Source organism: Pongo abelii, chromosome 18 (assembly GCF_028885655.2).
Source record: "Pongo abelii isolate AG06213 chromosome 18, NHGRI_mPonAbe1-v2.0_pri, whole genome shotgun sequence".
Lineage (NCBI taxonomy): Eukaryota > Metazoa > Chordata > Mammalia > Primates > Hominidae > Pongo > Pongo abelii.
Genome location: NC_072003.2, coordinates 30,976,101 through 30,992,396, shown reverse-complemented (window position 1 = coordinate 30,992,396; position 16,296 = coordinate 30,976,101). Strand labels below are relative to the sequence as shown.

The 16,296-nt window shown below is 44.4% G+C and overlaps 1 protein-coding gene across 2 annotated transcripts in view; it reads left to right on the top strand.

Moving 5' to 3' along the window:
- The window catches only part of GSG1L (GSG1 like), a 272,892-nt gene that overhangs the window by 217,155 nt on the left and 39,441 nt on the right, over positions 1–16,296 (top strand). For both annotated transcript variants that reach the window (XM_024233794.3, XM_002826267.6), the window contains exon 4: positions 411–522. In XM_024233794.3, the coding sequence (XP_024089562.1) occupies positions 411–522 (112 nt within the window). The remainder of the gene's footprint in view (positions 1–410; positions 523–16,296) is intronic.

Genomic DNA, 16,296 nt, shown 5'->3' with positions numbered 1-16,296 from the left:
AGGATTGCTTGATCCCAGGAGTTTGAGACCAGCCTGAGCAACGTAGCAAGACGCTCATTTCTACAAAAACGAAAATACAAAAAATTGGCCTGGCATAGTGGCATGCACCTGTAGTCCCAGCTACTTAGGAGGCTGAGATGGAAGGATCACTTAAGCCCAGGAGCTATGATCGTGCCACTGCACTTCAGCCTGGCAACACAGCAAGACCCTGTCTTAAAAACAAAAAGAAAGAAAGAAAAGAGAACTACCCTCTCTGGCCTCCCAAGCTCTGTTCCTGCTGACCTCCCTTACCCGGAGGTCCCTGTTCTCCACAGTGATCACAGGCAGGCAGGCAGCAGAGAGGCTGTGGGTGTGTGGGGACAAAGCCCTTCCTTACTTCCTGACGCTTTGCTCTGCTCTCTGCCCCACAGGCCTCCTGGGAATGGTCGCCCACATGATGTACACGCAGGTGTTCCAGGTCACCGTGAGCCTCGGTCCTGAAGACTGGAGACCCCATTCCTGGGACTATGGGTGGTCCTTCTGGTAAGTGGACCTTCAGGACAAGAGCAGCTTCAGGCACCAGAGGCCCAAGGCATGATGGGACTTCAGCAGCTCAGCCCAGTGGGGTGGGGGGGGGGGGGGCGGTGTGGGGGAGAAGAAATGGGGGGAGTTGGAGGAGCTGCAGTCCAAAGGCGCTTTAAGACCCCAGGGCAGGGATTGGCAACCTAGGGCCTGTGGGTCAAATCTGGCCCACCACCTGTTTATATGCAGCCCTCAAGCTAAGGATGGCTTTTGGATTTTTAAATGCTAAGAAAATAAATCAAAGGAAGAGGAATGCTGTTTTGTGACATGTGAAAATTACATGAAATTCAAATTTCAATGTCCATAAATAAGGTTTTCTTGGAACACAGCTACTCTCATTGTTTTATATTATCCACGGCTGCTTTAACACTGAGATGGCAGCACTGGGCGGTGGTGACAGAGACTGAATGGCTCACAAAGTAAAAAATACTTACTCTCTGGCCCTCTGCCGACCCCTGCCTAAGAGGCATGCTATGGAAGGTTGGAGATGGAAGCTGGCAAGACCTGAAGTTAGGCGAGCTGTGGAGGGTTCTGGGTGGTCCGATGGGGTAGGTGGACTCCAGTCAGGGGCTCTGAATACAGGGAACAGGTCAGCACGTCGAAGTGGGGTGTGCATATGAAAGGCATGATTAGTCAGGATTCTTTTGCTTATGAGTGATAGAATCCCAAGCTTAAGTGAAAAAGGAGTTTGTTTGTTTGTGTAACTGGAAAGTCCAGGTGGATCAGCTAGGGTGCTCTGGGTTGTAACAGAAAAACCTACCCACATCGGTCTAAGTAAGGAGATATCATACATTGGTTCATGGAAAGGAAAAGCACAGCTATGGTGTGGACTTCAGGACACGTTTGATCCAGAGTCACTGAGGTCATAAAGACTGAGTTCTCTTCCTCTGTGTAGTCATCTGAGCTTGGCACCCTTCACATGTTTGCTTTGTTGCTGGGCTGGCTTCCCTGTTGGGGAGAGCTCTTCCTAAGGCTGGTGGATTCTCCTTCCCTTGTAGGAGAGAAAGGGCTTCTTGTTCTCCAAGACTGACTAGAGTCCCAAGCTTCCCTCTGGTGGGCTTAGGTCATGTTCTCTCTCCTTAATCATTGCCACAGCTGGGGGAATGTCATGAGCTTATTCCCTTAGCTTGACCAAGCCCACCTCTGGAGCAAAGAATGAGTCAAAACCTCTCAAATGGTGAGTGGATGGAATAGATGCTGAGTGAGCTACCACAAAGTCTGCTTCAGACACAGCTGGACCCAGGTAACCAGATTTCATCTGGAACCCAGTCATGCCCTCTCCTTATCTTGTCTCTCTTCCCTTTGAATTGGTGTTGGCTTCATTCTCAAATGCTAGCAAAGATGATCACAATGCACAGACCAGCCTTCCTTTTTTTTTTTACAGAGTCTCTGCTCTGTCACCCAGGCTGGAGTGCCAGACTTCCATCTTAAAAATGTAGCAATACCAGCAGAGAGATGGGGTTTCTTTCCCATATTTCCAGCTAAAATCCTGGTTATGACTTTCATTGGCTTAGCTTAAGTATGTGACCAAACCTGAACCAAAGATTTAGACCCTGTGGGAGACTGGAATGACCTGAGCCTCATGGTCCAGAGAGTGGCATTAGCCTCACCCAAACCCTTGGACAGAAAGAGGAGGGGAAGTCTCTTCAGGCTGGAAAGACAGAGACCACAATTGTCCACTACACAGGGTATCCAGGTCTGGGGCTGGTAGTTGGGGAGCATTTATCCATTCAGTCATTTAACACATATTCACTGAGTACTTTCTCTAGGACAGCTGTTCTTCTAGGTGCTGGGGATGCAGCAGTGCTGAGACAGCGTTGCAACAGGGATTGAGACAAGTGAACCAGCTGTATCTGAACTGTGCTGTGATGTAGATGTGTGTGGGGAGGGGAGTTCACAGGCAGCTGCAGGAGCACAGAGGAAGGGCATTGACTGACACAGCTTTGGGTGGGGCGGGTCCCCAGGAAGAATTTCGAAGGCAAAACAGGAGGGAATCAGGTGCTAGGCAGAGGGAACAGCAGGTCCAAGGACCTGGAGGTGAGAGAGCATCTCAGAATGGAGCAGGAGGGACTATGATTATAATTTTAAAAAAGACCCCATTCCAGTTCAGTGGGCACCCCAGCTCCATCTCCACTCTCTGCTCAATTCCATCCTTTTAAAACCAAAAGCATTTGCCTTAAAGGGACCTTGACTCATTAACCCTGGCCCCGATCCCTTTAAGTAGAACAATCCTAGGGAAGCCAGCTGAGGTTCTGACCTCCCTTTACCCAACCCTTCCCCCTGCAGCTGTTCCTTCCTGAGACCTTGAACTTGGAAGATCATCTCCCTGAGCTAGAGAAGGGCACAGAGGAAGGGAACTAATATTTGTGTTGACCATGTGTGTAATAATATCTTAGATTTACTGAGTGCTGATGTGCCATGAACCAGGTAGGTATTTCATGGAGGCACAGAGAACTTAAGTAACCTGCCCGAGGTCTTCCTGCTGCGAGGGGTAGGGCTGGGATTCAAACCCAGGCAGTCTGGCTCTAGAGCCATACTGGAAGCCTCTCTGAGAAGATGGGTAATAATAAGAGAGTTCATTGATGTGCTTTCTGTGCTGTTCCACACATGGTGTGTGCTCAGTAAACACCAGCTCTTATATTGCTGTTACTGACATGAAATTTAACACATGCAATATCATGCTACTGATGTGAAATTTAACACATGCAACATCATGCTACTGTTGTGAAATTTAGCACGCACAATATCAAGCTACTGATGTGAAATTTAACACATCCAATATCATGCTACTGATATGAAATTTAACATGAGCAATATCATGCTACTGATATGAAGTTTAACACATGCAGTAACCTCGTGTTGCATATGCAGATGCTGAGAATCAGAAAGGTTGAATCACTTGCCCTGGTGGGAACTGGTTCCTCCCCATCAGTCCCCCTTTCCAGAAGGCCCTGGCTCTCTCCTTTGGTGCTCAGTGTCTCAAGTCAAGCCTACTGGTGTCAGCCAGGGGAACATTCTTTCCCTGGAAGCCAGGGCTTTCTGCCCTGCTCCTCTGCTCCCTCCTTCGGGGCTGGCCTCCCAAGGGGCACCGAATTCCCACTGGACTTATTAAAGGCCGGGGCCCAATGTGCAGCCTCTATTAGTGCTGATCCATTTCTCCCTGTCACTGAGACCTGCAAGATGGATCAGCCCCATTTTTCATCCCTCACATTTGGGGCCTTGCCAGGGCTGCACCATGTCATCTCTCTTGTTTAATATGTGTGAGGCCATTTGTCAAAATTCTGGCCCGAGAGCCTCCCCTGCTCCCTCCCCGGGTACTGGAGAGGAGAACAGCTCTGAGAAGAGATGGCAGTGGCCTCTGTCTTCCTGTCTGGAAGGGAAGAATAAGCTGCAGGGGCTCTGGAAGCTGGAGGGGTTTTGAGGTGCTCAAAGCCTGTTGAGTCCCAGCTTCTTAGAGGGACACCTTTGTAAGAAGTAGAAGGTCTCCATGGTTAAGAGTCTGACAGCCTGGGGTTCAAATCTCACCCCGACGTACACTGCTGGGCCACCGTGGCAGCGTGGAGGGGTAGTCAAGGGTGTGGCTCCTGGAATCAGACAGTTCGGGTTCAGATCCTGCCCCTGCCCCTCACCAGCCAGGGACCTTGGCCAAGTCACTTACCTCCTCTGCACCTCTGTGTCCTCAGCTGGAAAATGGGACAGCCCGAATTTCCGCCTCATGGGGGTCTCTTGAATTGTGCTCCATTTCTCTATTGAGGTGTACACATCGCCCCCAAATATAGTAAAAATGTGTTATTATGTAGTAATAATAGTAACTAGTAAAAATGTGTTGTTATTTGTTCTTACGTTTGGTGGTGGACTGGGCTCAGCTGGGCGGTGCTTGCTGGGGTCTTCCCTGAAGCTTCAGTTGGATGTCAGCTGAAGCTGAGGTCATCTGGGGCATGGCTGGGGTGGACCTCCAAAGTGGCACCTCACAACACTGGCAGCTGGTGCTGGCTGGCGGTGGCTGGCGGCCGGAGGGGCTTCACACAGCCTAGAGGCTGGGTCCTTGGGGAGACTATCTCAAGAGTGAGTGTTCCAGAAGACCCAGGTAGAAACCACAGGATCTGCATGAGCCAACCTCAGAAGTCACACAGTGTCACTCCTGCTGCATTCTATTGGTTAAGAGCAAGTGACAGGGCCAGCTTCAAGGGGAGTCATGAACCGTGGGAGGTGTGACTCCCTGGAGGCCAGCTTTGGAGACAGTAACCAACATGAGGAGCTAGTGAATCAATGCATGTGGAGCACTCAGCACAGAGTGTGCTCAGTGAGTGCGAGCCCTCCTGCCCACTCCTCCTTTTGGTGCCATGTCTCAGCTCTCTCTACCTGTGACAATGTCAGGTCAGGACCTTGATGGGCGCCCAAGCAGCTGCTTGGCTTAAGGCGGTGGGGACCAAGTGGATCAGATCAAGGTTGGGGCCGAGCAAAGTGGCTCACCTGTAATCCCAGCACCTTGGGAGCCCAAGGTGGGAGAATCGCCTGAGGCCAGGAATTCAAGACCAGCCTGAGCAACATAGCCAGACCCAATCTCTAAAACAATAAAAAAAAAAAAAAAAAATTAGCTGGCTGTGGTGGTGCACACCTGTAGTCCCAGCCACTCAGGAGGGTAAAGTGAGAGGGATACTCAAGCCCAGGAGGTTGAGGCTGCAGTGAACCGTGTTCGTGCCACTGCACTCCAGTCTGGGCTGGAGGCTCTGTCTCAGAAAAGAAAAAAAAAAAAGATTAAGGTTACGACACCTACTTTGTGCTGTGCACAGTGGGAGGCACTTTACAAGCCCTGAGTTGCCTGGTCCTGTCACTGATCCCCAGGAGAGAGGCTGCCATCCCCCTTCAGGGACCAGGAAACAGGTTGAAAGCCACACAATTAGCTTTGGATGCTGTGAACTGCATGCACCTGGGGCTGAACCCAGCCTGCAGATGTTTTCTTAGGCCTGCCATTGTGTCTTATAAAAGTTTGGATTTATTTCTAACATCTAAAATGGTAAAACTTCTACGTAAAAGTCCAGGTTTCTGATTCATGATCATTGGAAGATCTGTTCCTGCCCAACCAGCATTGCCTCCAGGCAGCCTGGAGATAAGGCTGAGAATGACTGAAACTTTAGACAGGCATCTGGTCTCCAGCTCACCCCAGTCCCCACCACGCCCTATTGCCTTACATTTACCCACGCTTCCACACTTAGTCATCATCTGCCTGACCTTGCAGGAATTTGAGTCTGTGGCCCCTGCTTGGAATGTCAGCTTTCCTGGTGACAGCAGGAGTGTGGAAAGCTAGCCCTGCGCTTTCTGCTTCTGTTTTACCTTTTATCAATCTGGAGAGAAATGGAAAAAGGTCTCCTCCTACTCTTGCACACACAGTGAAATCTTATCTCAAGCATTCACTCTGCAGACTGAGGGTAGTGGGACATCGTGGTGTGGAAGATTATAAGAGCTGGAGGGCCCAGAGAAGTTATGCAATTTGGCCCATGTCACACAGCAAGAGAGTAGCAAGTTGGGCCAGATCTAGGGAAGGTTCTCACTCCTGTCCTAGTGGCCCCTTTCTGCTTCTGGGGCCCTGTCCCTGTGGAATACAGGCCTCACTGCTGTCCCTCCCTTTCTAGTCTCCATGACTGTGGAAACAGCAGACCAGCCTCTTTCCTCTCTGGGGACCCCAGGCCGCCCCTTCGCTCTATGCAGGGGTTAGCTGGTATTCCAGCAGGCCGATCCCTTAAGGGGTTGAGTCTGCCGCTGTGACCCTACCAGAGCCTGGGCCCCAAAGACAACTGAAGAGGATGTGTGTGCTGATGTCTGTGCTGAGAGGCTGTGTGATCAGCAGGAAGTTTGCCCTTACTCATCAGCCTGAGGCAGGTGGCTGTGACCTCCTTTAAGACCAGAGTTGGGGAAAGGGATGTGGTTGCCCAAGGGTGCCCTGTGGGCCATGGAGGGACCAGCTGGGCCCTCAGAGCCTGCCACTATCCAGCTCCCAGTCCCATCAGCTCTTGGGCCCTGAGGGTGGCCTGGATTATGCATCTGCACCCAGCCGGGCCCCACATGGTGAATCTGTACCCCTCTGGTCTGCGGGCAGCCAGGGCAGCCTTCCTTAGTGATCCGTTACAACCTCCCCACTGGGCAGGGCCTGGAGTGGGTTGCAAGGTGGTGTCCATGTGCCTCTAAATCTGCTCCCCCTGTGTCCCTCTGCCCCTGCTGCTCCCAGGGGACGAAGAATTGACAACCCCTGTCACCACCCTCCCCTTTTCTCCCTATGGTGTCCAATCTGCTCTTGGCTCCGGAAACCAGGCCAATCACCCACGCAGCTCCGTGTGCCAGTTCAGAAGTGCAAGCTGCTAAAACCAGCAGGTGTTCTGGCCCCAGAGTTTTCAAACTGTGTATTTTGTGGGTGCTTTGGGGCCCTGCGGGGTGAGAGGGACAGGGAGATGAAGGCTCATGGATATAGCCTCTCACCCATGCTAAAACCAGAGCAGTGTTTTCATATCTTTTTCTGTCTGTTTTTATTTTATCTGTGTTTATCCATTCATTCCACAAGTATTTACTGAGCACCTACTATGTGCCAGGCACCATTCTAGGTGCTAAGGGATAGTAGTGAAGTGAACGAGGCTCCCATTTTCATGAAGCTGGCATTCTGGGATAGAAGAGGAGATAATCTTAAAAAACAAACACTAAGGATTCCACTTCTGAGAAGACAGAGTAGACATGCTTCTTCAATACAACTAAAATCCGTGGACCTAAAGATAAAACAGACATCAGAAGACTCTGAAAGGCAGGAAGAAGATAGTAGGCTGGTCAGGGACCAAGAAACAACACATTGCTGAGTTCTTTTTGTGTTATATATCCCAGATTTGGAGCTGAAGAAGTCAGCAATTCAGAAATACCTAAAGGACAGAAAAAAAAAAAAAAAAGGCCCAACTAAAGTCTGCTTTCTCTAGCCAAAGGACCAAAAAAGGGTCAGCCCACTGAGACAGAAAACATTTAACAATAACTTCACTACTCCAGTCACACATTACAGAAAAGAAAAATCTGTGGCTTCACCCACACCCATGCCAGCAAGGGAATGGAGTGCTTATATTTTGCTGACAATCACCAGGTGGACTTTCATCTCTGCTGGGCAGTAACAAGGTGCCCCTCTTTCTCCCTGCAGGGATTGTGTCAGAGGAGAGCTAGTGGAGAGTCAGGATTTTTGCCACTGCCTTGTAGTAATAAGAACATCTCCCTCCCCATGGTGTCAGTGATGTGTGGGGAGCAGGGATGAGGCCCCCTGGCCCCTCCCAGCCAGGTATCAGCAGAGGCCTAATGGGGAGTCAGAACTCCCACCCCCACCCTCACCTGGTAAGAACCAGGAACCATCTCCATCTTGAATGTCAATGGTGGCTGATACGGTTTGGCTTTGTGTCTCCACCCAAATCTCACTTTGAATTGTAATCCCCATAATCCCCATGTGTCAAGGGAGACACCAGGTGGAGGTAATTGGATCATGGGGGTGGTTTCCCCATGACGTTCTTGTGACAGTGAATTCTCATGAGATCTGCTGGTTTTATAAGGGGCTCTTCCACCTTTACTCGGCACTCCTCCTTCCTGTGTGGCCTTGTGAAGAAAGTGCTGCTTCCTCTTCAACTTCTGCCATGATTATAAGTTTCCTGAGGCCTCCTCAGCCATGCTGAACTGAGTCAGTTAAACCTCTTTCCTTTATAAATTACACAGACTAATACACTCTCCCAATGGGAAACCTAGACTTCTACCCCTACCTGGAAGTAACTGGGCGAGCCTCCACCTTGCCAAAGCCACCTTGCCAGAATGATGTGAAAGCAAGCCAACTAGAGCAGACAGTTTAAACAAGATTCAGAGTCTCAAAACATACTCCAAATGTCAAGGTTGCAACTAAAATCACATACCATGCCAAGAACCAGCAAGATCTCAACTTGAACGAAAAAAGACAATCAATAGATCCATGCTGAAATGACAGAAATGTTAAAAATCATCATAAAAATGCTTCAACAAGCAGTTGAAAACACCCTTGGAAAAATAGAAAGTCTCAGGAAAGAAGTAGAAGATAGAAAGAAGGACCAAATGGCAATTTTAAAACTAAAAAATTCAATAACCAAAATAGAAAGCTCAATGGTTGGGCTCAACAGCAGAATGGAAGGGACAAAGGAAAGAATCAATGAACTTGAAGATAGGACAATAGAAATGATTTAATTTGAACAACAGAGAGAAAATAAACTTAAAAAAATGTACAGAGCCTTAAGAACCTCTAGAACTACAACCAAAAATATAACACTGGAGTCCCAGAAGAAAAGGAGAAAGAGGGTGGGACTGGACCAAGTACTGAAAGAAATAATGGCTGAAAACTTTCCAAATCCTGTAAAAGACATAAACCTTCAGAATCAAAAGCTGAATGAATCTCTAAAATAGTATAAATTCAAAGAAATCTATACCAAGACACATCACAGTCAAACTTGAAAAAAAGCTAAAGTTAAAAAAAAACAAAAATGAAAACAGTGAGAAAATAACATCCTCCCTAACTACAGGGAAAAAAATTCAAGCAACAGTGGATTTTGCATCAGAAACCATGGAGGCTAGAAGCAAGTGGCACAACATTTTGAAAGAAAAAGAAAATGAAAATGCTGAAAGAAAAGAACTATCAATTTAAAATTCTATGCACGGCAAAAATATACTTTAGAAATGAAGGAGAAATCACGACATCCTCAGATGAGGAAAAACTAAGAAAATTTGTTGCCAGCAGACCTACCCTAAAAGAAAGGCTAAAGGGAGTTCTCTAAACAAAATGGAAATTTTAAAAAGGGAAGTTTTGAATATAAGAAAGAATGAATGAAAAATGGACAGAGAAACTTTACTTCTCCTTTTGAGTTTTCTAAATTATGTTTGATGGTTGAAGCAGAAATCATAATATAGTCTGATGTGATTCTAAATGTATACAGTGGAAATATTTAAGACAATTATATTACAAATGAAGGAAAGTAAAGTGTCACAAAAGGAGCCAAGATTTCTATGCTTTACTCAAATGTTGACACCAGTAGACTGTGATTAGTTATGTATATATAATGTAAGACCCAGAGCAACCACTAAAAAAGCTATATACAGAGATACACTCAAAATAACTATAGATAAATCAAAATGGAATTCTAAGAACTGTTTGAGAAATCCAAGGGAACACAAGAAAAAAAAAAGAGAGAAACAAAAAACAGAGGAACAAGCAGGAAAGAACAAAATTAGTTGGCAGGCTTAAGCCATAATATATCAATAATCACTTTAAATGTAAATGGTTTAAATACACCAATTAAAAGTCAGAAATTGGCCGAGTGGATTTAAAACATATGACCCAAAACTATGTGCTGTCTGCAAGAAACTCACTTCAAGTATGAGGAAATAGATAGGCTGGAAGTAAAAGGATGAAAATCATCTATCATGTAAGCATTAATCAAAAGAAAGCAGGATTAGCTATATTAATATTAGGTAAAGTAGACTCAGGCAAATAAAATGACCAGAAATAGATATTAAATAATGATAAAAGAGTCAATCCACTAAGAAGACATTGCAATCCTAAATATGTATCCACCAAACAACAGAGCTGAAAATCTGTAAAGGAAAAATTGATGTAGCTGAAAGGAGAAATAGGAAAATTCACAGCTATAATTAGAGATTTCAATATGGCTTTCTCGACAATTAATAGAACAACCAAATGGAAAATCACCAAGGATATAAAAGAACTCAACATCATCAACCAATAGGATCTAATTGAGAAGTGTTTCAAATGAAATCAGCTCTCATCCCAAGAACCTAGAAAAAGAAGGGCAAAATAACCAAAGCCAGCAGAAGAAAGATGAGCAAAAATCAATACAATTGAAAACAAAAAATAGTAGAATCAATGAAACAAAAAAGCTGGTTCTTTGACAAGATAAAATTGACAAACCACTCGCAAGAGTGACAGAGAGAGAGCAGACAGAGGAGAGACACAAAATGCCAATTCAGGAATGAAACAGAGGATGTTGCTGCAGACTTTGAGGACATCAAAAAAATATAGTAAGATCGTACTACAAACAACTCTACACACATAACTTTGACAGCCTGGATGAAAGAGATCAGTTTTTCTAACAGCACAAACTGCCACAATTTACCAAATGCAAAATAAGTAATTTGAATATCCCTATAACTACTAAGGAAATTTAGTTTATAAATAAAAACTTTCAAAACAGAAATCTCCAGGTCCAGATGGTTTTACTGGAACATTCCACCAAATATTTAAATAAGAATTAGCACTTTTTTTTTTTTTCAGAAAATAGAAGAGGAGAGAAAACTTTGCAATTCACTTTATGAAGCTAACATTACCCTGTTGTTAAAACCAAAGATAGTGCAAAGAACCGCAGACTAATAGACAACCATGAATATAGATGCAAAAATCCTTAGCAAAACAATAGCACATAGAAGTCAGCAATATATAAAAATAATTATACATCATGATAAGTGGGGCTTATTCTAGGGATTATGGCTGCTTCAATATTTGAAAAATCAGTCGGTGTCATTCACCATATTAACAGGCTAAAGAAGAAAAAAATCACATGACCATATTACTTGATACAGAAAAAGCATTTGACACAATTCAACATTGATTCATACTTTTTAAAAAACTCTCAGAAAATTCAGAATAAAGGGGAACTTCCTCAACTTGATAAAGACCATCTACAAAACATCTGCAGCTAACATTATACTTAATGTTGAAAGACTGTTTTCTCTCTAAGATTGAGAACACCATTATTATTCAACATAGTGCTGGAAGTTCTAACTAGAAATAAGACATAAAAGACGTGCAAGACATAAGATGTGAAAAGAAAATAAAAGGTATACAGATTGTAATAGAAATAAAATATAACTATTTGTGGATGTTATGATTATCTGTGTAGACAAATTCAAGGAATCTACCAAAAAATTGCCTAGACCTAATAAATAAGTTTAGTGTTGTCTTAGGATAGAAGATAAAAATGCAAAATCAATTGTATTTTTACAAACTAGCAATGAACATTCAGACAACAAAATTAAAAATATATATCATTTATACTAAAAAAGTGAAATAGACATAAATATAACAAAACACTTATAGGACTTGTACACTGAAAACTGTAAACCACAGAAAAATACCAATGAAAGAAATCAAGGAAGATCTAAATAAATGGGTAGATATACTATGTTCATGGATCAGAACACTCAATATATAGTGAAGACATCAAATTTCTTATAGATATAGAGAAAAGTATTCTAAAATTTATATGGAAAGGCAAAGGAATTAGAATTTCTAAAACAATTTTGAAAAAGAAGAATAAGGCAGGATGAATTAGAGTGCTCAATTTCAAAACTTATTGTATAGCTACAATAATCCAGACTGTGTGATATTAGTGGAAGGATAGGCACATAGATCAATGAAAAAAAAAATAGAGAACTCAGAAATAGACCAATACAGATACGCCCAACTAATTTTTGACAAAGGTACAAATCAGTTCCCTGTGTGTGGGTGTGTGGTAGTGGCAGGGGTGGGGCAGGCAGGGAATGGCCTTTTCAACAAATAGTGCTGGAGCTATTGGACATTTACTGGCAAAAATAAACAATAGCCTTACTTTAAACTGCACACCACTTGCAAAAATTAATTTAAAATGGATCACAGATTTAAGTATAAAATGTAAAACTGTAAAACTTTTAGAAAAATGAGAGAAAATCTTTGGAATCTAGGGCTAGGCAAAAAGTTCTTATGTTTGATATCAAACACATAAAAGGAAAAATGGATTAATTGTAATTCATCAAAACTAAATATATTTGGTCCACAAGAGACCCTATTAAGAAGCTGAAGAGAAAGCTATAGACTGAGAGAATATATTTGTAAACCACATTTCTGACAAAGAACTAATCTCTAGGATATATAAAGACCTCTAAAACCCCAATAGTAAACAGCAACAAAACAATCCAATTAGAAAGTGGGCAAAAAACACCAATAGACATTTTGCCAAAGAGGATACACAGATAGCAAATAAACAAATGAAAAGTTGTTCAACCTCATTAGCTGTTACGGAAGTGCAAATTAAAGCCACAATGAGATATTATTATGCATTTATCAGAATAGCTAAAATAAAAAATAGTGACACAAGCAAATTCTGGTGAGGATGTGGAGAAACTCATACATTGCTGGCAGGAATACTGTATTTAGCAATATAAAGGAACAAACTACTGATGCACATAACAACTTGGATGATGCTCCAGATAATTATGTTGGGTGAAAAAAAGCCAATCCCATACATACTCCTGTATGATTTTATTTATGTAAAATATTTGAAGAGGTAGAATTATTGAAATGAAGAACAGGTGGCTTTCAGGATTTGTGGGAGGTCAGGAGGGAAGTGGCTGTAGCTATAAATGGCACAGAAGAGATCCTTGGTCTGTAGTTTGACTGTATCAATGTCAATATCCTGCTTGTGATATTGTAATATTGTAATATTGTATTACACTAGTTTTGCAAGAGTTTATCATTGGGGGAAAATGGCTAAAGGGTACGTGGGTTCTCTCTATATATCATTTCTTACAGCTGTTTGTGAATCTGTAATTATCTCTAAAGGAAAAATTTAATTGAAAAACAAGAGTAAATAAATGAAAGGAAAAAAGATAAAAAGAATTACAGGGTGTAATGAGGGCCGAGATGAAACTAAACAGGGGTATGTGATACAGAATGATGGAGAGGGGGCTTCTTAGAGATGGTAGACAGAAAATGCCCACTGAGGAAGGGGTGACATTCACAGGTGAGAAGGCACCAGCTGGGCAAAGAGCCTGGGTAAAGCATGGAAAGTAGCGAGTCCAGGGATTCCACAGGGAGGGAAGGCAATGGGGGAGGTAGGGTTGGGAATGAGCTTTGAGTTTTTTGAGGAGTGGAAAAGAGACCATAGGGCTGGGATGTGGAGAGCCTGAGGAATCAAGCTCAGGGTGACATGTTATTTGAAAAAAGATCTTGCATGTAAAGTACATGGAAAGGCGGGGATGTAGGCTTTTCTTCTAGCACAGTCTGACTTTGTGCCTGTCCAGCCATTGCCTGTCTGGCTCTGCTCCACCCCATAGCATCTGTTTCTGGGGCCCCTGGGCTCTAGCAAACCCTCTCTCTCCCCAGGGAAGCTCCCTCCACACACTCAGTCATTGGACTGCACCACTCCTGCAAGGTATTTTTCTTTGCTCAGGCCTTTAGTTTGAGAATCCCCTGCTCTGTCCCCTGACTGGGCCATCAGGGTTGAGTCAGACTTGGTCACCTTTAAGATCCTTGGCTATAAAGACTAGAAATTCACATCGAAACTAACTCATGCAAAAGAAGAGAATTTATAGCAAGTAAACATATAATAACTTTGGTTCCCAATGACCAAAACTCAATTCAAACTGGCTTCAGGGTAGAAAAAAAAAGCCAAGGAAAAAAAAAAAAGAAATTGAGACTTTCATGATTGAAAAGTTCAGGGATAATGGCCTCAGCTCAGGGATCCAGCCCCTTTTCATGGCTCTGCTTTCTTTTGGGTCAATTTCATTCTCAGGCTGGGTGGTGGCAAGAGGGTCCCCAGCAAATCCTGGCTCAAATCCCACCAGCTTAGCACCACAGAAGAAAGATTAGCTTTGTTTCCAAGTAGCTTCAGCCAAGTCCAGGGGTTGAGTCTCATGAACCCGACTTGGGTCACGTGCCAACCCCCCAACCAATTACTATTGCCAGAGAAAAGCAGCATTTTCATTAGCCAAGCCGAGGTCATGTGCTCACATGGATGTTGGGGTTGGGGCCAGCCCCACACAAACCAAATGGCCTGAGAAGAAGGAAGGAGTGATCCCTTAACAGAATTGGAGTGTGGTTACCAAAAGGAAGAATGGCTACTGAGCAGGCAAAACCAACATACTCCATACTCATGGAATCCAGAAAAAGCCTACTTGTTCATTCTCTATCCTCGGGTTCTGAGTTTCCATCATGCTAGTATAAAGAGACATCCCAGGTTGAAGTAGAATCTTCAGCTTTGTTGCTTAGGAGAGAGTATCTGATTGGACCAGCTTTGGCCAGATGGTCAGCCCTTGTCCAGTCATCTATGAATGGTGGGGGGTGGTGAGTCAGATGCTGGACACTTTGGTGGACAGGGAAGCTCTTAGAGGGGCCAGGCTGATATCCTAAAACTGTCTATTACAGACACTCAGGGCTTCTGGAAGATCTACATCAGCTCCTTATCATGAAAGAAATGGGAACTCTATCAATGGGTTTGGTGTTAAGGGAAATAAATGGTCCTTTTGAGGATCCCTTTGAGGAAGGCTGAGTCCTCAGATTTTTTCCTTGCTTTCCTTCTGGGGTGCTCAGGGGCTGTCAAAGGGAAAAGCAGTGGGTGCAGGCAGTGGGCTTCATTGACCATGGGGAATGCAGGGGTGGTGATGATGTTCAGAAACCAGCTGGGTGGGCTGGCAGCAGGGGAGGCCTGGAGTTCCCAGGCAATGCAGAGTTGGAACAGCAAAACTGAGTCCCTGATTTGGAGGAAACCAGTTACCAAGGCAGAGACTGAAGAACAGGGATCCAGGAACCAGGCCAGAGGTAACTGAGGCCAGGGAGGTACCCCACTCCTGGTACTAAACGTTGAATGCATAGTCTTGATCAGAGGGAACAGGCAGGCCATTTCTAGAGCTGGAACTGGGTCAGCTGAGTCTCCTCGCTCTACCCCACCCTTCCTACCTTTCCAAGTGTGGATAGGACAAATTCTCCAGGTTTGGGCTGGGCTCAGCATGTACATCAAGTGAGGGCTGCCAAGAGTCCCAGCTGTACAGAAAGTTGTGGAGGAGAGAGCCAAGCAGGTCATTCATTACAACCTCATCTCTCAGGGGGAGAGTTTACAAACCAAGTCATATGGAAGTGGGTAGTGAGGATGTTAATATTAATGATAATAATGACAGCAAGACTTTCTTGAGTGCCTACTATGTGCTGGACACTCTTCTAAGATGGTTTCAGTGGATCATCTCCTTTAATCCTTGTAACAACCCTATGAGGTAGTGCTGTTGTCCATTACAATGAACGTGAGGAGGTGCTGGGAGCAGTGGCACATACCTATAATCCCAGTACTTTGGGAGGCTGAGGCGGGGGATCACTTGAGCCCAGGAAGTTGAGGCTGTAGTAAGCTATGATCGCACCATTGTACTTCAGCCTGGGCAACAGAGCGAATCCCTGTCTTTAAAAAAAATAGTCATGAGGATTGTGAAACAGAAAGGGTTGGCATCTTTCCCAGGGTCATACATGAACAAGGGTAACTTAACTTTCATAAAAAATGAGCTTTTAGGGTGTCTGCCCCCATCTCCTTCTCCATCACCAACTCCAGCTAATCTTCTCATGCATCCTCACTTCTGCTCCCCAAACCTCCCACAGTTTGTAGAACATTCCCTGCTGTCTGATGCCTCCATGCCTTTGTACACACTATTCCTTCTCCTAGAATGCCCTTTCCCCTGGCCAACTCTCACTCTTCTTACCAGACTGAGCATAAGTGTCACTGTATTTTGGGTAACCTCCCTTGATGCCAGCCCCCTTGGACAGAATGATTCACTCTCTTCTAGCCTCCCCATAATGAATTCTGTTACATCTGCATCACAATGTGCAGATAATTCTCTATCTCCCAGACTGTGAGTGGGGCAGAGACCAAGTCTTATCCTTCTCTATGGCAG